The sequence below is a fragment of the Cyphellophora europaea genome (genome assembly GCF_000365145.1).
Source record: "Cyphellophora europaea CBS 101466 unplaced genomic scaffold supercont1.15, whole genome shotgun sequence".
NCBI classification, from domain to species: domain Eukaryota; kingdom Fungi; phylum Ascomycota; class Eurotiomycetes; order Chaetothyriales; family Cyphellophoraceae; genus Cyphellophora; species Cyphellophora europaea.
This window is the reverse complement of record NW_008481803.1, coordinates 126,415-152,877: the sequence shown is the minus strand read 5'-3', so window position 1 is coordinate 152,877 and position 26,463 is coordinate 126,415. Positions and strand designations below refer to the sequence as shown.

General features: G+C 50.5%; 8 protein-coding genes across 8 annotated transcripts; 5 read left to right on the top strand and 3 right to left on the bottom strand.

Annotated features, from left to right (window-relative positions):
* Positions 1-1,080: 1,080 nt before the first annotated feature.
* On the top strand, positions 1,081-2,928 carry HMPREF1541_10874 (uncharacterized protein; the record flags this gene model as incomplete). The annotated part of the gene is made up of 1 exon (XM_008715543.1): positions 1,081-2,928. The coding sequence occupies one exon, from the start codon at positions 1,081-1,083 to the stop codon at positions 2,926-2,928; it is 1,848 nt and encodes a 615-aa protein (XP_008713765.1).
* Positions 2,929-4,857: 1,929 nt separating this feature from the next.
* On the bottom strand, positions 4,858-5,268 carry HMPREF1541_10873 (uncharacterized protein; the record flags this gene model as incomplete). The annotated part of the gene is made up of 1 exon (XM_008715542.1): positions 4,858-5,268. One exon carries the CDS (start codon positions 5,266-5,268, stop codon positions 4,858-4,860), a length of 411 nt encoding a protein of 136 aa, XP_008713764.1.
* A 1,611-nt stretch (positions 5,269-6,879) lies between these two features.
* Positions 6,880-6,993, bottom strand: HMPREF1541_10872 (uncharacterized protein; the record flags this gene model as incomplete). Its single annotated transcript, XM_008715541.1, has 1 exon — positions 6,880-6,993. One exon carries the CDS (start codon positions 6,991-6,993, stop codon positions 6,880-6,882), a length of 114 nt encoding a protein of 37 aa, XP_008713763.1.
* Positions 6,994-9,356: 2,363 nt separating this feature from the next.
* On the top strand, positions 9,357-9,605 carry HMPREF1541_10871 (uncharacterized protein; the record flags this gene model as incomplete). Its single annotated transcript, XM_008715540.1, has 1 exon — positions 9,357-9,605. The coding sequence occupies one exon, from the start codon at positions 9,357-9,359 to the stop codon at positions 9,603-9,605; it is 249 nt and encodes an 82-aa protein (XP_008713762.1).
* A 2,856-nt stretch (positions 9,606-12,461) lies between these two features.
* Positions 12,462-14,462, top strand: HMPREF1541_10870 (uncharacterized protein; the record flags this gene model as incomplete). The annotated part of the gene is made up of 7 exons (XM_008715539.1): positions 12,462-12,605; positions 12,656-12,708; positions 12,764-12,926; positions 12,983-13,229; positions 13,280-13,482; positions 13,539-13,915; positions 13,973-14,462. 7 exons carry the CDS (start codon positions 12,462-12,464, stop codon positions 14,460-14,462), a joined length of 1,677 nt encoding a protein of 558 aa, XP_008713761.1.
* A 603-nt stretch (positions 14,463-15,065) lies between these two features.
* Positions 15,066-16,211, bottom strand: HMPREF1541_10869 (uncharacterized protein; the record flags this gene model as incomplete). Its single annotated transcript, XM_008715538.1, has 5 exons — positions 15,066-15,544; positions 15,592-15,676; positions 15,744-15,829; positions 15,889-15,994; positions 16,056-16,211. The coding sequence occupies 5 exons, from the start codon at positions 16,209-16,211 to the stop codon at positions 15,066-15,068; spliced, it is 912 nt and encodes a 303-aa protein (XP_008713760.1).
* A 4,465-nt stretch (positions 16,212-20,676) lies between these two features.
* Positions 20,677-22,806, top strand: HMPREF1541_10868 (uncharacterized protein; the record flags this gene model as incomplete). The annotated part of the gene is made up of 2 exons (XM_008715537.1): positions 20,677-21,412; positions 21,542-22,806. 2 exons carry the CDS (start codon positions 20,677-20,679, stop codon positions 22,804-22,806), a joined length of 2,001 nt encoding a protein of 666 aa, XP_008713759.1.
* Positions 22,807-23,438: 632 nt separating this feature from the next.
* On the top strand, positions 23,439-26,274 carry HMPREF1541_10867 (uncharacterized protein; the record flags this gene model as incomplete). The annotated part of the gene is made up of 3 exons (XM_008715536.1): positions 23,439-24,045; positions 24,150-24,782; positions 24,839-26,274. The coding sequence occupies 3 exons, from the start codon at positions 23,439-23,441 to the stop codon at positions 26,272-26,274; spliced, it is 2,676 nt and encodes an 891-aa protein (XP_008713758.1).
* Positions 26,275-26,463: the final 189 nt, after the last annotated feature.

Sequence of the window (26,463 nt, the reverse complement as noted above, 5' to 3'; positions counted from 1 at the left end):
TACTGACCCGTGTAACCCTCAGTTTCGAGCAGAGTGTCATTGATGACATCAAGTATCTGAAGTCTTCGCCATACATTGCCAAAACTATAAAAATACAAGGATTTGTTTTTGACATGCTGAAGTCGGGCCGGCTTCTCCGTATTGAAGAGAAGCAGACCAGCAACGGTCTACAGAGGATAGCTGTATCACAGAGCTCGGGCGACTCGTGGCGATTGTCTGTCTGTGCACTGTCAAGTGCATCGTATCGCACTCAGATTTCATGGCCACGAAAGAGAGAGAGCTCTGCCAGGTCAATTGCTCAAACGAATATCAGGCGGCTTCAACAGACCACTGCACAATGGAATTCTGAACTGCAATCCCTCCCTTAGAGAATGGTGTCAGTAATGGTTTTACTTCTCTGAGAACTACAGTCAACCAACACCAAATACCAGAGATTTGTTGCCCCTACCATTGACTGACCGTATTGCTCCGAAAGTTGCCTTCTCGGTGCTTTGTCAACGTAGCTGCCAGAGAGACTATTGATATCGATTATGTGCACACGACAGGGATTGAGACTGTTCTGGGCATGAAGTTGTGGGCGGAACACGGAGCCATTGGTTGCCCATGCAGGGTCTTTACTCTTCTACTGAGATCTGGTCATGACTCACCCGATCAGCAGAGACGTCAACAGCGGCATTTATAAGCCGGGAAAAGTTGGCCGGTTCTCCGATATTGTAGATTCAACTTGGACTGTAGATGGGCAGCTCTCGCGTCGGAACAGAGAACCTGAATTTAGTTCCAACACCAGCCAGCGTTACCTATTTTTCTGTCGTGGATTACGTGTGTCAAAGCTTGTGCCAAGCTAGAGCATATACAGAGTATGCATAGTCCATGCGGCAGGACACAGGTGAGTCATCACACTACCTGTCAGGATATTATCATTCGTGGAGTCAGCACTGTCTTTGTCAGGTTAAGTCTTAGTGGTGTAGCCATTCTGGGATGGTTCGAGCCAATTAGTAGTAACATATCGCCTTTGGGCCTATAAATAGGAAGGTTGGAACGAGATGGTGTATTGCTTTGATATTTTCAAAGGGTGCAGAAATGGCTACCTCTTCATCCACCATATTCTGTGACCTTCATGACTTCTTGAAATATGACTTCGACTACATTATTGTCGGCGGAGGGACTGCTGGACTCGTGGTGGCAGCTCGACTGACTGAAGATCCCACAATAACCGTGGGCGTTCTCGAAGCGGGCGAAGCGAGGTTGGACGATCCGAAGATCCTCACACCATTGTTGTTCCCATCGCTTCCGGGAAATCAGGACTACGACTGGATGATGAAGACAGTTTCACAGGCTGGGACTAACAACAAAATTCATGCGGTCCCCCGGGGCAAAGTATTGGGCGGGTCAAGTGCGATTAATTTCATGCTTTATGTCCGGGGCCAAAGCAGGGAATATGATGACTGGGCCAGGTTTGGTGTCGACGGGTGGCGTTGGAACGATTTAAAACCGTTTTTCGACAAGCATGAAGGCCTCGTTTTGCCAGGGGAAGGGGACAAGGTGAAGCCTACGCCAAGATTCGACGTGGGACTTCATGGTAGCAAGGGTCCCATCAGGACATCCTTCGCGGATTGGCAGCCAGCCATTGAAGTAAGCTGGCACGAGGCGCTTTCCATAGCTTTCTTGGGCGTGGACTGGGATTCACCTTCAGACTTCTGGAATGGCAAGCATCTGGGAGATCACTCTAATCTGAGTACGATTGATAGGACGAAGGGCTCAGGCACAAGAAGTTATGCTGTCACGGGGTACCTGAGTCCGATCATGAAACGAGGAAACTTGAAAATCCTTACTGGAGTATGCGCGGAAACGATAACGCTAGAGACGGGCGCTGCCTGCGGACCGACCGCGACGGGCGTCACGTTCATGGCAGAAAACGGCAGAATACATGTGAAAGCACACCGGGAAGTCTTGATATGTGCTGGCGCCATCAAGACGCCACAGATTCTCGAGCTCTCCGGCATTGGAAATCGAGCAATACTCGAGAATGCTGGCGTACGCTGTGTTGTCGAAAGTAACGATGTGGGAGAGAATCTTCAGGATCATCTCATGACCTGCATGGTCTATGAAACGAAGGATGAGGTGCCATCGCTCGATGTGCTGACCGACGACCAGCATCTGAAAGAAGCAATTGACCAGTACCAAACGGCAAAGCCTGGACCACTGGGAAACAGTGTTGACGCCATCTGCTTCCTTCCTGTGGCCAAAGTCGCAACGAAAGAAGAGATAGAGCTGCTGAAAAGTGCAAATATGAGAGGTGAAGCCAGAGTCAAGGGCCCATCGTCTGAAGTACGCAGGGTCTTGTCAGAAAGGCTCGAAGATCAAGATGCTGCTGGCTTGCAGCTTTCATTTCTTGGAGTCTCCCTCGACCCCAGCCGCATGGACGATCAAACAAAATTTCTAGCTCCAGCATCTTCAGGTCAAAGCCGGGTGACTGTCGGTGTTGCGCTATGTCATCCTTTCTCTCGGGGATCTGTTCACATTGACACTAGTGACCCATCACAACCACCACGTATCGATCCAGCGTATCTGCAAGATCCAGTGGACCTGGAAGTGACTTCAATTGGTCTTCGTGCAGCAGATGAGGTGTTCAGAACAAGTCCGTTGGCTGAACAAATCAAAGGTCGTGTTTTTCCTTCCCAGAATATCGATCTGGGCGATGCAGAGAATCGTGCGAGCTATATCAGAGAGCACGCTGGAACTCAATATCACCCTATTGGCACAGCTGCACTTGGATCAGTGGTCAGTGACTCGCTCAGAGTCATCGGCGTGGACCGTCTCAGGGTCATTGACGCCAGCATACTGCCGCTCCATATCTCGGGAAACATACAGGCGACGGTCTACGCCATTGCGGAGAAGGCTGCAGATATCATCAAGGAGAGTATCTGATCATTGATGGTTTCACGAGCCCTACTCTGCTGTAGACCTGGAATCACTCCGGGTCGCATCATTCCCAAGTGTCTCCGCGAGGGCGCTTAAGTCTTAATTCGACTAGGTGCATTGATGATTGCAGACTCATAATTACTCGAGATAAGAAAATCAGATTGAAAATGTTCAGCAGATCTTTCAGATCACAGAGGCAGGCTCAAGATCCTCAGTGTCCAGCCGCATGGTTTAATGGGCAGAGATTGTGTTAATATTTGAATATCAAGATGCAGGTTGACGTAACAAGCCCAAACCCCGGCTGTCCACCTGTGGCACCACAGATTCCTTCACCGTGAGCGGGAGTGGAAAATATCCTGACAGGAGAGACAGAATGTCAGATCTGTTGGGCGTAAAACGGAAAACCAAATTCCGACAAAAACGATTGGCTTGTCTTACCCGCACAAACACTCTGTAGGTAGAACACCACATGAATCTTGCAAATGTAGCTGGGCCATGCAAACTTATGCCAAAAGCTGATGCCACACTCTACTTAGACTACTCCATTGTGCGACTACTTCGGCGGCAATGAACCGCGCAAAAAAAGCCTTTACGGCTTCAAGAAAAAGTTACAGGTTACAAGATTGTCGTTGCTGTTCGTGCCGAGGAAGTGGGGCCGGCGCAACTGCTTTACACACTAGAACCTGAACTATTAGCGGCAGTCCTACTTCCGACCGCAGGTGCCAGCAAGGATGTCGCTTTTCTCAAATCAAAGTTGGCGGAGATCTCAGATACTGTACAGGTTTCAAGCGATTCGTCGGGACTACATCACCAGTAAATAGGAACTGTAAACCTATCTTCGCATATCTACTTCTCGCATAGTAGGAAGAATAGGAGGAACGAGGTCCGTCGTGTCCGTGAACACCTGGTGTCTGAAATTGACGCGCACTTTTGTGCCACGAAATTGTGGAAAAGCACATGCGGAACGAATTCCTGTATTTGTGCAAAGAGTGGTACCAGGCACTCAAGCCCAACGCGGCAACGACCAACAGCTATTCGCATACAGCGTGAATGTTGTCAAATCCTACAAGGAATCATGGCAGGAGTGGAATGCCGGCAGCGCCAAATTCCAACTCTAGAGTCAGACGCTGGAGAGGGTTCTCCCTCAACTCCAATGCGACGCTCGCTTCACTATCGACTATTCCTCCGAATCTTTTACTGTCCTATGATTTGATAACCACTTCAAAACGGCAACAGTGAGTGTCCGTTCAGCATCGCATGATTGAATAGGCAAGACGGGAAATTGTAACTGTATCTCCCACCTAACCATCTCTTTTGGTTCCGTGGCAATGACCTCACAACCAACCTCGAATCATGTCTAGTGATCACGAGCCTACCTTCATGATGCAATGCACCCGCTGTTAATGGCCAAGGAGTCCCTTTCCGTGGATTTATACCCTCATAACGAACAAACAAACCAATGTCAAAAATCGCGATCTTCTGCCTGCCCGGCCACTTTCCCTCCACATATCCACGATCATATGCGACCATCAAACCATTGGCGCCCGCTATCCCAGCTCGCGCATCCGGATGACCGTTTGAGGACTTGCAGCGAACGACTTTGTAGCGTGCGATAGCATGATGTAGAATGGTCTCTCAACGGGGTTTTGCGATAGTGTCGTCTTGGCGGCTACGGCTCGGGCACTAGCCTTGGCAGGCGCAGCGGGGTTGCCAAGGTTGCTGCCTGTATTTCTTTCTCTGCATGTCCTGACTACAAAGCCTTTCCCTGATGTTATTCGAGACACTGTAAAACAATAATTGCAGTATGGCACTATCCCCCACTGCAAATGACGCTATCCTGGAAAGGGCAGCTGTCGGACTGTGCTATTCTTCAGGGCCTTAACAACGAAGATGACGCTCGCCTCACATCTACCACACTTTTCAAATGCTCCGCCATCAACAGCTCGCCCTGATAGGCTGATACTTGGCTAGAATGTATCTGTGGATTCGATAGATTGCGGCCATACCCGTTGGGAAGAGGAAAACATCTATGACGGTTGGACGGTTCTCCGTTGTCAAGGGGTGGTGATTGACGATGCTTATGATGCGCTCTCGAAGAGCGTCGTGGATAGTGTTTGCAGAACCTTCCGCAGACGTCAGCTCAGAGGCGATCTTGGAGTCGACCTCCTTGAAAGTGTCGATGCTTTTCAGAGCCTCCTGTGCCTGGCGAGTCGAAATGCCGGCACCTGTATTGACCCAATACATGGCCCTCCGTGGGGCACCCTTAGCATTCATGAAGACGACCCAGAGTCGCTGACGACCGATGTCAAAGGTTCGTGTGGTCAACGAGTCGCGTGAAACCGCCATGTCCTTACGGTCTGGCGAGGTGACTTATTCCACGAGGGCAGCAGTAGAGCTTGGATGAGTGAAGACTCTGCATGCCTGACCTTCACTGCCAGCTCGCTGTACTATTTCACCTGCCAGCTGTACAACGTATTTCTGGGGCATGACACGAGGATACCTGATCACTTTTAGTTGCCATTGGCAGCCCGATCAGTCACGAATCCTCGTACATATTGGCCAATTCACGAAACAAAGTCGGGTCTCGTGCAATGAATCAAAAGGTGCTCCCATTTTGGAACTTGGCAATGGTCAGTGACACGATACGGCAAGCGACGACCTCATGGCAGGAAACATACAATTAGTCTTCAAGCCATTCCAGAATTGTTCGTGCATCGTTCCCCGACTCGCGCAGGGACTTATTGAATAAAGCACAAAATGCCGAGGTGAAGCAACAGGACAGCTTGGTTAAGAGTGTACAGCAATGGCGTATTGTTGTAATGTCCGACTATACTAGTGGGGGGTCAATCGTAAGGGAGGCGAGAAATTGACCTGGAAACCGCGAAAAAAGATTGATGACCTGAACATGGTCCTGCTGACTGAGCAAGGCCTGGAGCTAGCCTTACGGTCATCTGCAGCGATATTTGAAAACCAGGTTCGAATCGTGCCTTACAACGGTGGTCATCAGTTCGTCCAGCGAACGTTTGCCAGAAGTCGCATGGTGTCTTGAAATACATACTCAGGCGAAAACACGGTACAGTCTAAGGAGATCAAGCGCACAAATATAAAGTTTGCTCAACGATCGAAAGACTAGCATACATGTATGGGTGTTTTGGTTTTCTTTTATATGATTTCTTGCCCAGATCTTTGCCCTATTCAGGACCGAACGAGTGATACTGGGCGTACCACAAGCTTTCTGTCGACTGGTGTGCCATCCAATTTGGTGACTGATTTTCACGATAACACCTGGAATTCTTCCAGCCTCTAGCCGGAGACCTTGGCCTGTTTGCAGAGAACTGAGTCGGTTGCCGCTTCGACTAACCCTGCGACAAAGTTTACTTCCACCAGCTGAGAAAGAGCTGCGATCAGCCCAGCTTCACGATGTCGAATTGTTCCAAAATCGAGAGCAATGAAATTGGTATCACAGGTCTTCTCGTCAATTATTGCCTTTTACTGGCTCATTCTGCTGTCACACAATCTTCAATAAACTTTAGTTTGAGTCCTCCATTCTTCAGCTGAAAACCTGAGGGTGTGAAAATTCCTCCGATGAGATTGACAGGTATCATGAGAACATGCCGCATTCCAGACTTCAGGTTAAACTTGGGAATGTGCTCATAAATACTGCAGCAGGGTGGCGACAGGACGGTATGCCCTAATAAGAGGCCAGTCTCTCCATGACTGTCAAAGAAGCGACACCCGGAAAACAGGCCCTCCCACTGGGGGGCCTCAACTCTCATAAGTCTTCGCAGAGGCTTGAGCAAATTGCGCGACTCCGTGCTCGTGGCGTGGGAGAGCACTTCGAAAATCTGGGGGAACATGAACACACGTTGCCTATAACACTGCCCCATGCAATGAACGTCATGCTTGGCCATAACGACGGAGCATTGGCGGCGCAGTGCTGAGAAAGATCGTAAAATGTCACACCAGGTTCCACCACAACATATCCATGATCCTCATTGACCTCGAGAATTTGGTCCATTCGATGGAGCGACAAAACCGCCGAGCCTTGTAGCTGGGGGGCCGGACCACCATAGCCCAAGTTCTTACCACCTGAGGTGGTCCATACTGGTAGATTATACTCGTTGGCAACAAAAATTACTCGTTGTATCTCCTCCACATTTCCAGGGCTCGTCATAGTTAGCATTGGACAGTAAATATCTTAAGAGACAGAATATCGTACCATATAGCGACTGAAGGGATGTGCTGGTCTCTGGCTGAAAAAGGGTCGCAAAAATTTCGCAGCCTTGATCCTGTGTGAATATTGCTGATGCCAACTATTGAAGCCATCCGTACTAGCATAGCGTCAAACATGCCCTTGTTGATGCCCGCCGGTAAAACTGGTGGTGGTGATTCGCATCGGCCATGGAGGTAGACTTCCTCGTGAGCAGCTTGGAGGTCCTTGGTCGAATAAAGCACTATAGGTTCCATTCTGCTCATTTGAATTGGTCGTGTTCAGTATATCGAGCTTGTCCGCTGTCTTAGAGAAGTAGAGGGTTCTAAATGTGTCCTGCTTTGATGAGATAGTAAGAGCAATGAAGCAAGTCGATGCGAATGCCGCGCTGCAATACACACAACTACGATAATTTTCGACTTTAGGCACGAAAGTCAAGCTTTATACAGTTACGAAACGGGCCTCCGAATTTGACGAATCCAGACTGAGCTGCCAGTTTTGCCTTTTATCAATGGCTCTTTCCGTACTCCCGAATTTGGGGTTCGAAATGGCACCCCCAAGTTCTTCCTCGATACTCCTCATTGCCCTTCGCTCTCTCCACACGTACAACTACCCCACTAACTCTGAACAGACCTCTACAACTTCCCTTAGGCGAATTATGCATTCACCGCCCACCTTCCTAATTCTCGCAAAGGTCGTCGACGGACAGTGCAGAGCTCTATGGAGTTCGCATCATTGATGTTGTGAAATCCCACCAAATGGCTATGAATGCGACAGACCACACGTAGAGATATGTATCTGCCTGTATGGTAGAATTTGATTGCAACACTCGTTCATGCTTAATTTCAAGACACTGGTACCTTGTTGTCCACACCACTAGGTTCCTGAGCAAGGGCATCTCAACCAGCATGCGTTCCTTGAACTTGATGCAAATTCTCTTGGAGATGGCGCCGAGGTTTGCATTGGGTTTGGGGTGCTTGCCAAGTCTTTCTGGGGAAGGTCACCACAAACCTGAACCAGGAATTCCCCAGGAAAGGCCAGAATAGGTAGGTGGGATACATGTGGGATGTTGCTCATGACGCGCACCCAGGACGCTTAATCTGACTCACTATGTGGTGCAGGCTTCTAGACCCTTGGCCCCCCGCACGGGGCACTTTTGCTACACAGTTGGTGTTCTTGGATCTTGCAAATATCATGAGAAAATGGGTTTTGGGGGGGGGAAATATCACGAAGTCCGGGCACATGAGTGGCATAGGCCACAAGGTGTGGGTCGAATTTGAGCTTCCTTCTCCCAAGTGTGAGATAAACTATCGCTACAGCGAACCGACATATGTTAACCCTTAAGATCTCAGAATCGTCGCTTTGATACCGATAGAATGATGATCCCGCCCCGGCGCCAGGTCCTCCGCATTCTTCCCCCAGCCCAGCTTCTATAAGCTGATCATGCTTAGGTGATACGGCAGCTTTTGCGTCTCGAGATAAGTTATAGGCCTTGTGAGACAGTTTTGCTCATAGAAGTCGTCAACCTCTTGCTGAAGTTTTTTGTACACCTCAGGTCTGGAGCAGATCGCCTGTAGACATGCCCTAATAATTAAGCAACGTTCAATTTTTGTGCCCTTGCTGCCCTTCCATCGTAGCTTATCTTCGCCTGATTATGCATTTCAAGACACTGTGCGGCTTTTGGCAGACACTCGCCCGACAGGCCGATGACCAGCAGCGTGAACACACCATTCGAACCTGGTTTTCAGAGTGTGCCTCAGACAATACAGAGAACGAATGTGATTTGTTGGCTCTGTCATCGTGCCTATTTCCTCATCGACGGCGCGATCGAGTGTACGCCTTACGTGAGAAGTCACTAGCGGACAACGCCATTCGTGCGTGGTCAGTCGGCCACAGTCATGCTCGACGCCTGCGTGAATGGCAATCAAGCCACGATGCTCCGGACTTCGCTGCTACTGTCCGAGAACTAGTGGAGGAGGGAGGCGAAGTTTCACACGTGCGTGGTCCACCCACATTAGAAGAGGTCGATCATATGCTGGATCATCTGGCATCTGGCTGCCCTTTCTTGTCGCCAAAGATTCGAGCCTCGTTTCAACATGAAGATTACAGCACACACCAGAGGCTCATCAACATGCTGCAACGGATGAGTGGCTTGGAAGCAGAGTGGATGTGCCGATTGATTTTGGGCAATCTTGGTTAAGTCCAATTGCCTGAAGAGTTGGTGATGAATCTACTCTATCCTGCTCTCCAGGCCGCTCTCCAAGTACATGATGGTCTCCCTGACGCTGTGGCGCTGATAATGACTCCACATAGAGACGGAGAGTCAGGTCTGCCACACCAGCATAGGTCGGAATGGCGACCACAGTTGGGCACTCCCATCCGCCGTCCGACTTTTGAAAAAGCCCGAAGCATCCAGCCTTGTCGTCAACTGCTCGGGCGACAACTGGTCTGTGTCGAGCAAAAGTATGATTGAGAATACTGTCAGATCCATGTTAGCCTCCTGCCGGCAGGGGAAACAGATATAAAGATCTTCTCCAAGAGTGGACGGGACTCGACAGCAGACCGTATAGCACTAATCCCTACAATCCATCGGTGTCTTAACATCAGAAACCAGGACTGCCAACTCAGCACGGGATGTGTACTGCTTGGTGAGCTGGTGGTCTGGAATGATGCGTGACGGGACATCATGCCCTTCTACAAAATCCGCCGGTATGTTCCACGGGCTGGTCGTCGTCTTGGCTGCGCACGCGACTCACCTCCTCTGCCTGAGGAGCATCTGATGATCGTGTTCTTCGATTGTTTGCTGCTTGATAATGTCGATTGCATATTCGAATCGTATGTGCAACGACGAAAGCGCCTGGCACAGGTTGTGGCCACCAGCACAGACGTCAAAGTGGTTTGTGCTCTGCCGAGATATGACAGGTCATTCAGTGGCACACGTCAAACTGAACGCCGGGGCCACACGCGACTCTGGTTGCCCGCCATGATCGCGAAGATGCGGTGAGACAAGTCAAAACAGCACGCATTGTTACATTTCATTGCCAGCTGACATCTTGATGCATCTGCGCGTTCGGTGGATCAGTTGCACCATTGACTGAGTCGTTACTGCGTGGCCTCACACGGGGATTTCATCGTAATTGTCAGCCTAGCATGGTCGTTTGAGATAGAATAGCTAGAGTATTTAAGTATTCGTGTCTGACATACCTCTTGGTGGACAGACTCGCTACTCCAGCAATCGTCTGCAGGGGACTCAGACATCCGGCGCAAAGTACCACAAAGAAGCCTCCAGATAGGCTCTGTGACAAGATTTGTTTGCGCTTGATAACGAACCTGATTGGCGGAATTCATCTTACTCAGCGCTCTCCTTGCTCTCGTCTCCACGCTGGCGGGGTTCATCCTAGCGCCCACTTCCGCCTGCAAAATTTGAGCAAAGAACTAGGCGGTGACAATTTGCATCTTCCTTACATCTGCGTCATGCTCAATTTCAAGCCCGATTCCCGTAGTACTTTAAGGCTTCATGAACTCACGCTTTATAGAGCCGTCTGTCTGGAACAAATTGCCAGTGCCCGTGTGTTGTCGCGAGAGCTCTCCTTCGGAGAATGTCGTGATCCTCCCGGGCCGCAGCGAGACTGCCAACGAACCCCATTGCTGATATGCGACCGTATAGAAGGGAAAAGCACATTCAGTTCGCATCACTGGAGTGCTGGCAGCACCGAGCATGAGCAGCCTGAGTGGAACGCAGGTGCAGTTGCCCCTGCTGGACAGGAGGAAGCAAAATCCTACAATCGGGTCTTCGTCCGGGAGAGCTCTGTCCAGTATGTACCGCGACTAGAGCGCAATGAGGATGCAGACGGTTGGAAAGGATGCATTGATGACGGTCACCTGGAGAAGGTCATGGAAGGTGGGTCCCCTGGCTGTGGTCGGTGACCACCTCTTCTCGTGCATCAGCCTCAGGTATTTCGATTATGCCGCCAACGTAATATGGAGGAGACAGAACTCAGCCTCTTCTCAGGGCTGTTCTCTCCCCAGCCGGCCGATTTGCGAAGCAGCGTGCCGCAGGGGATTGTACCACGCCTGCGGGAGGGACAAACGCCGCGTGTCCCACCTGTGATCGAATCGCAATTGTCCACACCCGGTGAATCACCCACCACAACCCCGGGACGCACGCGGTTTCGCAACAGCGCATTAGTCCTCAGACGCTACGGCGACCTTGAGAGTGACTTCTCTAGAATGTTAGAGCTGGAGAGACTGGGTAGCAGCCCTGGTTTGTGGCAGTCCGAAGTGACGACCTTATCAACCTTCCTGAACACAAGCATGCTGGCTGACCTCAGAATCATCATTTACTGTTTCTGGTTGAGTTAGTTGTGTTCAGGGCCAAGACACTACGGGAGATGCTTAGCCAACCGCTTCATGCAGTCGATCAGTAACACAAGAAAAGCTGAGCAATCTCGACCGCTTTCGTATCTTGCCAGCATCGGCACTTCCGCCCTTGTACCGGCGTCCCGCAGCCGCACTATCTTATCATGGGAAGTGACGGCAGCCACGACCCTTTGCGCGAGAAGGCCACGGCGTTGACCACGGCCCTCCAAGTTCGCGAGGACGAATCGTTGTGCGTCCTCAGAATTTCTCGCAGAGTTGTCGAACCTTGGCCTGAAAGAACAATAAGCATTACTTCATAACACAAAACAGGAGCTGACATAGTGTAATCGAGAATACTCATCAAGCTTTTTCCTAGACCTATGTAGTCTGCGACTATCAGGATTTTTGCACGTCCAATGCTGCTGTAATTCTTGCGGCAGATCTGGTGTCGTCAGGATCATCACACCCCCGTCGTCGGCCGAGTCGTACAAGCGCGAGGTCGGCACAAGGGGTGTTGGAGGTAAGTACAACTGCTGCCGGTGGCACTGTACTGTCCCAGTGTGTGAAGGTCAACAGTGAAAAAGCACCGAGGTCTTATGTATGAAATTCCGCCGGCACACGATACACTGAGCCTCGACACTTTCTCTCATTGGTTCAAAGCCATGTACTGTGTATATGGGTCGACGTTGCTAGACAGGGCTAGGTTATCCCATAACGGTTTCTCAAGCCAGCGATAAGGCTGGATGGAGAAATAGCCAATCACGTTGCATAATCTGAGATATGAATGGCTGGAGTGATTTCGCCCTAATTTCGTGGTGTTCAGTTACGTATCCCACATCCGAAACGCGGGGACTCCAGGTTCCTGATGACCGTAACCGTGGTATATATAAGACCTGTTCGTTGACCAAGCCAGGCATGAAACGCTACCCTCTACAGCGGCGCTGTCACCGGAGTCCATCGCACCATCGTTATGGCGGTGACACGATCAGTTCTCGTGGTAGCCTTGGCGATTACCGTACTACTGGGCTTGAGAAGACTGCTCCGAATCGGTAAAAGGGCCTCAGGGCTGCCACCAGGTCCTCCAACGATACCTATCCTAGGTAATCTACACTTGGTGAGGACATTGATACTCTTATTGCGAAGACCATCTGACATGTGTACCAGGTCCCAGCCAGAGATGCTCATCTACAGTTCCAGAAATGGGCGCAAGAATACGGGTAAGGCTGAGGAGATTGGAGTAACATCAGACACCATCGGCTGACCAAGGAAAAGTCCAATCTACTCGCTTATGCTGGGAACGAAGACCTTCATCGTACTGTCCTCGGATACAGCAGTAAAGGATCTGTTGGACAGAAGAAGTAACATCTATTCATCACGTCCCGACATGTTCATCGGTATGGATCTAGCCAGTGGTGGGCTCAGAATACTGTTGATGGTTCGTACCTCCCTTGCTACAGGAATAGATGACAAGCAGCTAAAAGTCATGCGCAGAAATACGGCTCCACATGGCGAATGATCCATAAGATGATCCACAATATCCTGAACATCAAGGCCGCAGTAACGTACGTGCCTTATCAAGACCTTGAGAACAAGTTCATGCTTCAAGGCCTGCTCGATCAGCCGGCCGAGTTTGCGAACCACATCAGGCGCTACACCAATTCTCTCACGACCCAAATGGTCTTCGGTTTCCGAACCTTGAGTATTAACGATCCTAAGTTGCAACAGTTGTTCAGAGCAAGTTCATGTACTTTTGGTCAGGGCTGACCACTGTCCTCGACTAGCTAACAGCTTCCCAGGGATTCGAGCATTGGGGTGAAGTCGCCGGAAGTGCAGCAGCCCAGATCCTTGATCTATTTCCTGCTCTGCAACGTCTTCCCAGCTACCTCGTCCCGAACTATCGTCATGCCCAGAGACTACACAAGAAGGAGAAACAATTGTATATGGGTCACTGGCTCAAGGCCAAGACAGGAATTCGAAACGGGACTGTTATGGTGAGTGATCACAACAATCCGCGCAAGGTACATCGATTAATTTAGTCACTCGTTAGCCCTGTTTCTGTGTCGATCTAATGAAGGCGCAAGAGAAAGAGGGATTCTCCGACGACCTGGCTGGATATACGAGTGGGTCCTTGTTGGAAGCCGGATCCGACACCACTGCTGCTACCCTGATTGGCTTCGTTCAAGCCATGACAGTCTTTCCCGAGGTACAAAAGAAAGCACAGGAAGAAATCGATAGGATCGTCGGCAATGGACGAATGCCTACGATGGAAGACGCGTCGAACATGCCCTACATCCGTGGTTGCGTTAAAGAGAGTCTAAGATGGATGCCAACGAACATACTTGGAGTGCCCCATTCACTAATCAGAGACGACGAGTATATGGGCTACAAGATTCCCGAGGGAGCTAGCGTGATCATGAACGTCTGGTAAGACAGCATTCCAGGAGTGCTGAAGATCACAAAGACTGACTTGCATCATCATAGGACAATTCATATGAACGCGGAAAACTTTCCAGACCCTCGAAAATTCGATCCAGACCGCTTCAAGGACGACGAACTCAGTCTCTTTGAATCCGCCACGACTTCCGACCCACAAAAGCTAATGACGCGATCATTCGTTTTCGGCGCCGGTCGACGTTTATGTCAGGGCATGCACATCGCTGAGCGATCACTGTTCCTCGCCATGGCGCGGATGCTCTGGGCATTCAGCTTCACCAAGGCCGTCGATGGACATGGCAAGCCAATCACACCAGACATCAACGACCTCACGCAGGGTTTATTCGTTCTTCCGGCTCCGTTCCAGAGCATTATTGAACCACGAAGCGGAAAGCATGCTGAGATGATTCGGCAGGCCTGGGGTGAGAGCAAAGACACCTTGCTTCATCCTGAGACTGGGCAGTGGATTAAGGTCCCGGACGGAATGCTGTTCTCGACGTACGAGCCGTCCAAGGATATCACGATGAATGAAATGTAGTTCGGCTCAGGGTCAGCATAACGTGACAATACTGTACGTCCTAGTGTGTACGAGGAGATAACACTTCTGAATATGCTGACTACCTCGGATACCTGGATTTCTGGACTTTCCCAAAGGCAAAAGTTTGTAGATGTTCTATCGAGATGTTCTTGCGGAAATGTTATCTGGTTCGGATACCTAGGTTACATAGTGAGAAATTAGTCATTCCTACAGGGAACATGGAGCCACCACTCTCACAGGCGAAATTCGAGCGATGGGCAGCCAAGAATGTAGTGCATCAGCTCCAATGGATCCTGAGCGTTCCGCCACTGCATTACTCTTCGTAGGCGTAACTATTCTCAGGCTTCAGCTTCGTTTCTCCAAAATTCGTTTGAATCGTTTCACAGATCTGGCGGTGTCTCATGCTCCATTGAGCTTCTATCATCCAGGGAATGGGATGCGATGTTTCCGTTTACTTTCGAGCACCAACGAACTTCTTCACAGCCTCAGCAACCGTTGCAGGCTCATCTTCAAGCATGAGATGGCCGGCCCCTTGAATCCACACCCTTTTTTTCTGCTCGGTGCCCAGAACCCGAAACAACTCTGCATCAATACACTGTTGACTCACGGTCCGTCCGTCCCCGTCGACACCAGAGTCGGCACCTTAATTTTCGCGGCCTCTTCTGGTGGAAACGCGGGCATAGCTCCAGAGCGGAAAAAATTGTGCAACCATGCTGCATTGTCCTTCATCTGTTGCTTCCTCTGCGGATTATCATCAGTGGACCTCTTCCAGAACCGCGCGGCCAACACGCCCTTGCCGAAAATGTTGACTGTGCGTTCCGGGTCGTCGTACTGCTGCGCGCACGCCATCGCGGGCCCAATAGTCGTGGCACCGTAGTATGACACAGGGAAGAATGAGATCGGGTGTTTCATGAGAAATTTCAGTGCGTCCAGCGGTCTTGGCGGCAGGGTCGGGTAGAACAGCGTGATGATGCGAGGGTCTTCGAGTAGCAGCGTACGGAATAGGTGCGGGTGCGTTTTCTCTGCCCATGCGATCGAGAAGACGCCCGAGCTGTTGCCCAAAGCGTGGCACGGATGCAGAACTTTAGAGATTAGCGTTTCTCCGAATTATCGGTACGCTCCTCGACACCTTCGCACTTTTGCGCTTGGCGTCCCTCTCTTTCCCGTTGACTGAGCCCAACGACCCTTCGGAAAGCGCTCAGCCTTTGTCTGTCCTGGCAGCAGTCAGCCACTAACATATCATCTGATGGGCGATCAAACCGACCTCGACGTGATTCTGACATCGGAATGAGCTCTCTGCACGCCTTGATCGTGCATCTCAGCATGAGCTCTGCCAATCAAGTTCATTACATCCGTCCAGCTCCCTTCTGAAATTCAGTGAGTTGTCTGTCGTACGGAGCTGCCTTAGAATGATAAGAAAACCCACCGATCGTCGTGCCGGTATCGTGAACCGTATACTGCAGGCCGCTCTCCTTCACGAGGGTCTCAATTTTGTCGATATAAGTGGAAATTGATGGGGATACAGTCCCGATCTAGCTCCGCTGGGTCAGTCACTGTCTTTCTCCGTTGACCTGAGATTAGTTGCCCACTCACAGGGTGAATACAGAAGTCTGCCTTACACCTGGCTGGAATGGAGGACTGTGCAACAGCCATAGCTTTGCTACGTGTAGGTGTGTAGGTCTGTAGCTGAAGTCGTAGGAGGGTTGGAATCGGGGGGAGTTTGAAGAGGAATAAAGTTCGGAAACCCATCTTGACGTACTCAAGACTTAAGTAGCTGGAGTGATACTGGTTGGCCTCGGCCGGAAAGGGTATCCGGAAGAACAAAAGGATCCCCGCCACCTGGCCACAGATCGACGATTCGCAACCACCTGCATCATATGCTTTTCGAACATGGGCGGTGACAATTGTAAGCAAACAATCGTAACTCCTAGCACTCGGTGAAGGAAGAGGAGATGTTGGGAACTTCATAACTTAACAGAACGTATTTCACATAAGGTGTGTTGAGTGTCGGAGCATGTGAAACGGGCGTCGGTAAAGAAATGTCGCGCTGCTGAGGTGGAAGCTGCTGTGATCCGGCCGAGCTTTTCGTCTTCGTTGCGACATATTTAATGGCTTCACCAATGCTTCCGCTCCGCTTGCAGAAAACTTGGGAAGCTCTTCTTGCGGGTTATCGAGCTAGGCTATGATTCGGGGTCCACGGCGGTGGGGTTGGGGTTGTTCGCGGCAGAACTAGGTACGGTAGCCAGTGCTGTAACGCTGAGTGGTCTCGACGTAGTTGGCGACATTGAGGGTCGCGAAGATTGACGAGACGGATGAGGGCGTGAGCGAGGAGCCCTTCCAACGAATTTCAGGGTGTAAATTTGGCTGTCATCAGACTATTCGAGAACACGGAAAGATCTTGAGATTGGAAAGGCCACGTAAGTCATCCCATCCTAATCACGTCGATACGTATGAGCGTAACCATAAAGACGCCGTCGGACCATGTCTGAAATATAGTCAGGCGCGGCGAGACGTTCTTGACTGCTGGGCTCAGCCTCTATATGTCTCTCTTGAGGCCTTTGTCCTATTCACTTTCACATTTGGCTACCATGGCCTCACTCGTCCCACGGGCAGTATATCGCAGCTGTAGACTCTTGGTTGGCGGGCAGATATATTTGGCGTTTCTCTGCCTTAACGACACATCGACGTCCCTGCGCTCGTTCGCACTAGCCATGCTTGCGATCGCTGTCGGGAGTTGCGGGCCAAATGTCCAGGCAACATGCGCAGCGCGGAGTGCGCTAACGGCCGCAAAAGTGACAAAGCACGTCTCAAGGCCATCCAGAAGAGCTGGGAACAACTGAGTTGACCTCTATTCAGACACTTTGTAAGGGAACGAGCGTTTTTAAAGGGCGACTCTTGCTCTGACTTAATCATCGTCATTTTTCTAGGCGGAAGTTCTGCCGTGCGGCTGCGCCGATCTGACAGGGCCCGGAGATCACGGAAACGACTCTTAACCGGGGAATGTGGATGTTTTGCATATTGACGGCAGAGGGGTCCAACTAACAATAATCGACGGCTAGAAGGATTCCAGGGTGCCGGGGCTGCCGCATCGTACAGAAGGGTTTTCTCTCAGGTGGTCTTGAGGTAGATTGCGAAAGCTGGACTTTGGTAGAGTCATTGCGGTGTTGTTGATGGGGGTGGAAAACCGAACAAGTTGGCGGGGATACCGTCCTCAAAGCAGTCGCTGGGATCAAGGTTTATAGTAAGCGGATTGGAAGAAGAGGCTGGGTTGATGTGCAGTTGATTGTCGGGGATAGGCCCAGCGTTTTGGTCGGCGGGGATGCTAAGGATGTTAGCAGGGCTGCTGAGCTTGCACCCTTGCGTCTCCTGTTGCAATTGCATCATGGAGGCCATCTTGGCTTGGTTATACCGGTCGAAGTCGAAGAAGGCGTTTTCACTTGTTCTAGCCTGTGACTGCGTCGAATCGGCAAGCAGAGATGGTTGGGGCATCGATATGCGTTGTGAATGTCCTACCACCGCGAAGAACTGAGTGCACATGTCACCGGCAACCATAGGTGATGCGCTTCGCGAGATATCCTTGGTGGGGGCCATGGCCTGCGACTGACAAGTTGCGGTGCTGGCCTTAAAAAGGTTCCTAGATAGGCGATGCCGGCCTTGGGGCTCGGAGCCTATCGACTCAGAAAGAGGAGCGGCTACTGACAGAGGATTCTGGGAGTGGCGACCTGGCAATCTCTTCTTGTGACGTTGCACTAGTTCAAGGGCTTCGAGGATGTCAGTTGTCGACACTTCATCCTCTTCTGTCTCGAGCAGGTCACCCGGAAAGCACTGATGTTCGACCGTTGCATTATAAAGGCGGCGAAGACCCTCTTCTAATATCTCCGTTTTTCGAAGGAGGCTAATTAGGTCAGCTCCTGATGGCAAGGATAGAGCTGCCACGTGTAACGCACTGATTCCTGCCATCCCTAGTCTTCCTGGCTGTGTAAACGCACTCGAAATCTACGCATGTCTTGCACGGATGTTTCCCATCGCACTAGAACACCAGTCCAGTGTCCACAGATACGCAACCGCAAGACCATTGATATGGATCTGCGCAAATTTCTGTTGCGTTGACAGATATGCCAGAGCATGGGGTAAAGTCTAGACACCAGAGACCTTGCCCTTCACACTTGCATCACTTTTGACACCAGTCAATATTCAGCTGCTCCCCATAATTGTAGCATCCAATGAATTGAACGCAACCCTCGTTCCCTAAGCATTAGATATGGACCGCTGAGAGGTCTCAGCATGTAGTGAGGCTTAACCAGAGAGTAGATAAGAACAAGAGAAGAGGCGAGTGTGTTTCTAGTAGGTAGGTTAGTGAGAGATTAACTCTCTTATATGTCAAGAATCTATAATAAGATGTAGCTTCTATCAGGCATATAGCTGCCTTCTTAGCTAGTATACAGCTGTCCTACTAATATTCATGGAGACTAGAATGAAGTGTAAGTAGTGTAGCTCCTATATAATAAGATATAGCTTATTATATATAAGTGTGTAGGTATACAGACCTACTGAAAGCTATAGTAACAATTATAACAATATAAGCCCCTATACTATAGGGCTTAGAGTAGGGCCTATTGTAGGCATATATATCTATCTTCTAGTCTGTTGTTAGGAATATAAATGTAGGGTCTACTCTTGGGTTATCATGGTAGTGGTTTAAGTGAACATAACCTTGGCAAGGTTATCCAGGACATTCTTCCACCCAAGGCTGAATTGTAGAATCTGCTTGATTGTCTAGAAAGGCTTATATTAGAGGTATATGATGAAGCAGCACCTTCTTAGGTCCTAGGTATAACTGAATTGGTGAAGTGTTTAAGATCCTACTGTAAATTTGATCTACTAATTAAAGCATACTATACTAGAGGTGAGGGCTTTATTAGGCGCAAAAGAGTGTGAACAAAAGTGCAATAGGTAATCTCTATCTTCTAGGAAACTTACAATCTTGGCATTAGCTGGGCAGCGTTTATAACTTTGGATCACAACAGCACCATCTGAACACAGCTCTTGTAATGTTGCAGACGATCAAGTGTGCTGCATGCGCTTTCTATCATTGAAAGCTATCCAGACAGTGGATCTTGATCATATAGGCGCCTTAAACATGGCATCAGGACGCAGTTAATATCGTTATACTTGGTAAGTTAAGGCTCACTCCTCGCCTTGGTCTATGTGATTCTTGACAACCTTAGCATAGGACTGCCTTGACATAAAGGTCGACAATTGCCCTGGCTACAACTGCTTCCTAACAAATTGTACAGCTTCAGCTATGGCTGAAGTACTTCAATTTCTATATTTGTTTCTAAATTTAATTAGTATTGTCTTAAAAGTTCTGCTCATCCTCCTTCTAATAGTTACTATATGTGGATCACAGCTCATTCATCTAAAGCTATAACAACGGATCAAAGCTGCGGCAGTAGCATCAAGTAAGTTCTTACAAATCAGGATACATAAAGGCGAGGTCACTGATCTGGCCTAGACAAAGACCATGCCTCTCGAGCTGGCGACAAGAGGGAATACAATGGGAAGACTTAGTAGATCTATATACTTTGAGGTGATGCGGCGGCCTGTTCCATAGCAGCCCACAGAAAACCGCATACCTAAGTTAGGAGGGATTGCACAGTCATTGCAGGTAGCCTCGACGAACAGTGGGTGAGTTGAGTTGGGATTTAATTGGCCAATCAGCATTTATGAAGAGTACTGTACTGTACTTCTGACTCCGCAAGTTTGCTCTAACGGCTTGTTGCGCATCGCAAGAATGAGGCCGAACTCGCCATTCATTTGTATAGTAATCTAGCTCCAGAAAGATCCTTCCCTTTGCCTCGGAATCCTGCAGCCACGCCAAGGACGCCTACCAGTCAAGCATTGGCTTAGCCGGTACGTCGCTACAAAGCTATCATGTAACCATGCGATGCTTGTAGTCCTCATAGCTCCAATAAGACGTTGAGTCAATCTTTGGCGTCTTTGTGCCAGACGACCGTGATCTCAACTTAGACTACGGCCGCGAATTAGCTTCAGGCGGCGATGATCAGCAGGGGCAGCACGGCTTGCATTGAGCAGAGTAGTTGCCTGAGTACGTGCATAAAAGAGTGGCATCCGCCTGACGAGTGATCTCGCCTTCAAAACTTCATCAACCGCCGATTCTGACACCGTGCGGGCCTAGATCCAGGACTGGAACATGCCCTTGCTGTTTCAAACCGTATGTGCTTTGTGGCAGCACTTGGTCACCGAGCCAGACGAAGAGGGCCGCTGGGGAGCCGCTAAAGGCTGGTTTGAACGGCATGCAACCGATCTCATGTCTAACCACTCGGGCATGCTGGCTCTCTTGTCGTGCCTGTTCCCAGACCGGCGACCGGATCGGGTGTACGGCTTGCGTGAGAAGCGACTGACTGAAATTGCGATCCGAGCCTGGGGACTTGGTGCTGGTCGCGCTAATAAACTGCGAAACTTACAGCCCAGACATGCCGAGCCTGACTTTGCCACCGCGGTGCGAATCATGGTAGAAGAGGGAGGCGAGATAATGCACTCATGCGGTCCGCTAACGGTAGAGGAGGTGAACGAGACACTTGATCACCTGGCGTCCACTTGCTCCTTCTCTTCGCTGGAGATCCGTCTCTTGAAGGCTGGGGAGAATCTTGACGCATCCTCGAACCTCATCAATACCCTTCGACGCATGTGTGGTCTAGAAGCAGAGTGGATGTTCCGGTTGATCCTGGGAGATCTGGGCCGTGCACAAATTCCGGAAGAACCGACAATAAAGCTCGTCCATCCGGAGGTTTGGAGGGCTCTTCGCATCCATGACTCGTTCGGCAGTGTTTTGAAGCTCCTTGACGCTCCCAATTCAAATGATGGATCGAGAAATTCGACTTACCGGCACTCGAATGCGGCCCGACCCCAGGCAGGTGTCTTAATCCGTCGACCCGCCTTTGCAAAAGCACGAAGCATCTAACATTGCGGTCAGCTTCTCGGTCGGCATCGAGTCAGTGTGGAGCGCAAGTATGACGGAGAGTACTGCTAGATCCACGTTCAATTGCTGGATACAGGCGCGACTGAGGTCACCATCTTTTCAAAGAGCGGCCGTGACTCAACGGTCGACCGCGGAGCACTGATTCCCACCGTCATTAGATCTCTTGGCATTGGGTTCCCGAGCTGCAAGGTGAAGCAAAGCTGTGTACTAGTCGGCGAACTGTTGGTGTGGAATGATGCTCAACAAGACATCGTGCCCTTCTACAAGATCCGTCGCTACGTCAGGAGGGCAGGGCGTCGGCTGGGCTGTGCCCGTGATTCACCGCCTCTCCCCGAAGAGCACTTGATGGTTGTCTTCTTTGATATTCTCCTGTTGGACGACACCGATTGCGTATTCGAGTCATATGAGCACCGTCGACAGCGGCTGAGAGATCTGCTACGTCCCATTCCGGGACATGCGGTGTTGGGAGAGCAAGTGATAATTGATTTTCGCAAGAGTGACGCCACAGTTGTTCTCACCCAGCGACTGGCATACGCCATCTCGCGTCACTGGGAGGGACTGGTGCTGAAGCGTTGTGGCGACCCCTATGTGTCACTTAACGAACATCAGCATTGCCAGGTGAAACTGAAGAAGGACTTTATCCCTGGCTTGGGAGACTCTGCTGACTTGGTTGCGGTGGGTGGGGCGCATTGCGGCACGAATGTGACTCGATACGAGTGGTGGACAAAGTTTTACCTTGCATGTGTCGACATGAGGCAGGTGGACAACACTCAACGGCCATCTCCCATCTTTCGGATCGTCGCGACAGTGTCTCAACCTGCCGTCTCCGCTGACGACATGCGCTTCCTCAACCGATATGGAAAGGCACACTACATTGGGCCCGTCGATGAGGCTGTCTCTCCCGAGATCCAGACGGAGCTTACAGACCAACCACCTCCAGCAGCGATCCTTATGCGTCCTCTCGTAGTGGAAGTGGTTGGTGCCGGGTTTGATCGACTGCCAAACTCTCGATTCGAGAGCCTCCGATTCCCGCGTATCGTGAAGATACATCAGGATCGAAGCTTTCATGATGCAATGACGACCGAACAATATTGCCAGATGGCAAAGAGAAGTCGAGACTATGGCGCAGGCATAACAGCGGACAGCTACCAACATTGGCTGGGGAAGCTAAGTGCGCCCAAGCTTCTAAAACCCGCCACTGCTGCCTCCACACCGATTTCTAGTAGTGCCAGTCAGTCACGAAAGCATGCAGGAGGCAGTGAGGATGAGGGTGGTAGCCCTGAGAAGAAAGTATGTATGAAACCTGGGCCGCAGCGGAATGCCAAGAGGGAATACGTGTGATCCGCTTGGCCTGACGCGAGGAAGACTTAAAGCAACCAGGCATGTATGATCATCCTATAAATCTCTGGTAGCGTAGATGCAACGACAACGCCTACAACTGTTTCCAGCAAACGCTTAAGAATAAGGCGATGTTTTTGCTCCATACTAGCTGGATTAGGCCTCAGTCATGTAGTACATCTGGTTACGCCACTATGACTCTTGAGGACGCCGCTGGCAACATACCTAATCCGAAGGAGATGGATGATGCAGCCTCAATACTGTCAGTGACCGAGTCAGTGGTCGCAGCGCAGTCACTCCCGCCCAACACCAAAGCTGCCCTGATCGATTCATTTGCTACCTTACTAACAAGCGAACTACTCACCTACCTTAAAGGTCCGGACGACGACATAAGAACATTGCTTGGAGCAATGCCGACCCTGCTATCGAATTTCTCAGCCGAGTTAAAGGCAGAGACATCTCACAGCGATGTTCTCTTGCAGCGATCAACGGCAGCATTTATGCGCTTAAATCGACCGTAAGTCACCAGAATCTCCGTCCATTCTCAATCTATGAGATGTTCCCGCGACCCTATACACTGACATGTTATTTTAAGCAATATCCTCCGTTCCTTCAAAGATAGCCTTAGCGTCCAAATGGATCATCTGACCGATGCAAGCGCATCAGATGCAATTCGACCGAATCGGGAGGATTTACCGACTGTCAACGAGAAGATTGAATTCCTTTGGACTTCTGACCCTAGCGGAGAGCCCGAGGCTCAAGACATACTTGATGTCGAAAACGAGCTTGGTGGAGAGATACGCGAAGATTTTATCGTTCCGTATCTAGCCGATGCGCGTAGCCTTATCGAAGACAGTAAAGCAATTCGACAGCTGCTCGAGAAAGCCAAGACGGCCCTGAAGCTGACAAGCTCGTCGGACAGTGTCATGGAGAAAGTACGCTCGGAAACCTACAATGCACTCGGACTCACAGGCAGGCACTACTTCTCCCGGGCAAAGATCGAATGCTATATCGCCTGGGACCCAGCTCGGTTTCTGCTGGATCAGTTTGAGATCCCGACAAAGGCGGACCTGTGCAACGTGATCACAATCACTGGCTCCGAGGACGAAGTACAAGCAACAACGTGCTTGGAGTATGTCCGGCAAGTATGGCCTATTGCTGGAGAGGATCTACTACTTGCTGTGCGAGACTACGTGCAAAATCAGTTGCTCAGCCCTTCCGAATCTATTCCGCCACTTTCAGGTAAGTTTCTCTCCGAGCCCTTCCACTGATGGTCGTCCCTGCCTTTCATTCCCGGCATCATACAGAGCAGAGTCTGTACACCCGTGCTTGCTAACACGACCCAGCGGAGCTTTCCAATAGTACGCGAGTCGAGATCTCTCATCATGGAGATTACCTTCGTGTCAAGTGCGATGGACTCATCCATGCTGTTGCAGAAGCGGCCGAAGAGCTTGCTTGGCTCGGGGCTGCCTGTCGTGAAAATTCGGCAACCGAGCAACTTGGGCTGTGTTCTGTCCATACCCTGTCTCTCAATATCCTTGAACCGCATATTGTGATCACTTACAGCCTCAAGAACCTGGAGGAAACAGCGACTCATACAGGTAACGCATGTTGCTGGCACGCACTGTTCCGAAATGCAGTAATTGCGCAGGGATATCCCACAAGACGTCGAAATCAGAATGAGCAGGGTCTTGAAATTTCCTTGCAGCTGATGTTGGAGCTTGGACATGCAGACCATGTGACCATGTACAACAACGGCCTAGTCATTGATGGGATGCAATCGATGTTTGTGCCGGTTGGCAGGTCCGAAGACACGATTCAATGGCACTACTTATATAGTGGGCAGGATGAGTGCATGATGTTCAGTCGAGCCGATGAAGTCTGTTCAAAAAGGTTGCGCAGTGATCGTTTGGACGAGTCCGCACTCGAAGTTGGTCGCCACTTCGTAGGGTGGACGACGCATGCTGAGATTCTGTTCGGTACGTCCCCCTGGAGTCCCAAAGTCGTGTTACATGCTAATGATATGATAACCTAGGAAGCAACAGCACTGCATTCAACAACATAAAGAGCTCGAAGCTCGATCCATGTGGAGCCGGATATGTCTTAGAAAAGGCCTCGATCAGCGGCGGTAAGTTTGTGACTTTCGGGTTCACGGTGGGGAAGGGGAAGAAAGACGAATCTCTGCATATCGACCCCGGGAGCTGCTACAGGAAGATGGTAGGCTGTGCGGCTGGCACAAACGTGATCTTCTACGATGCACGCGACCGCCAAGCATGGCTAACGGACGGCGCAAGCACTCTCCTTCACCTTTCGCGCGCCCAGCTCTCACTTGACATCTTTGAGGGCGTTGACCTACAAAAGTACCGTCCACCGGATCCCTCGGCTGCTAGAAGTGGCTGTCAAAGGGCCTTACTAGACGAGGCCAATCGTATGTTGGAAGTCGACCGAGAGTATCTTGGAACGACCGAAGAACGAACGATCATCAACGGGGCTTGCGAAACAAAGACAGTGGTGAAGCACAGAACGATATGTTTCCAGGACGTGGTCAAAGATAACTGGAGAATTCTTAACCAGATATTCTCGCTCTCCAAGCCACCCACTGGGGTCGAACTGCCAACGTCAATCCGGAAGTATATCGAGGGTTTCGACTTCGCCGACATTGTGCATTCGGCCGAAGAAATGACTCGACGCACAATGCCTCTTGGCGCACACGGACGTGCGTGGCTAGACTTTGCCAGGGCAATCGATGCTATTACCTTGTTCGGGATCGGTTTCGGACAGCTCATCGTTCCTTCTACTGGCAGCAACAGGCTATGTGAACATTGGAATACAGTGCCCAAAGGCCTCGACTATCTCACTACCAGCGTCACTCATCTATTGCAGCTGAGAGAACGATTCGACGGACAAGAGAGACACCATGAACCTATGGAACTATGCAATGGCATCTACTGGCACCGTGGCCACCAGCTCTTTGAGCACTGCAATGGATGCACAACTGCCCAGCCTTGCGACCGGGTACAAGGCCTGCAAACACCAATATTTGGGACTAAGTTCAACCCAGGTTCCATGAAAGATAGCCTGGCCGGCGCCGTGGTCTTCGGAAAGGCTGCGTGCCAGCCTCTCTGGAGCAAAAAGGACGGTTCAAAAGCGGAACTGCTGCCGCCGTCGCAATTGCAAACAGAACAAACTGAAGATGCTATATTAGACAGCGGCATCGGCACCAGTATTGACGGTGGATTATCCCTAATGACCTTGTCGTCCGCAACTCAGGAATCAGCGGGCGGGCTCTCACTCAGTGGCCGGGTCGCGCCCCGAAGCAGCAGAACTCAAGAGCCAGCCTCGGATCCTCAGAATCAGTTAGCCCATCGCCAGATTGGCCAGTCTGAGATTTTCCAACCTGGGTGTGCAGGCGACAGCGGGCTTAAGACCCCATGGAAAAGAAGGTTGAAAAGATATTTTTGGCTACGCTAGGATGGCGATGTCGTTGGTGCCTGGAACTAGATTTTCCCGCATTTCTACCGCTCCTTATTTCATATAGCAACATTGCCCGCGTTCATGACCTACGCCTTGTCTTCATCGTCTCTTAACCTTGTTTCGTCTAGCGCTATGATCATTACCTCCTGCGCTTTTCTTTCCTCCCTTTCTTGACGCAGTGATCGT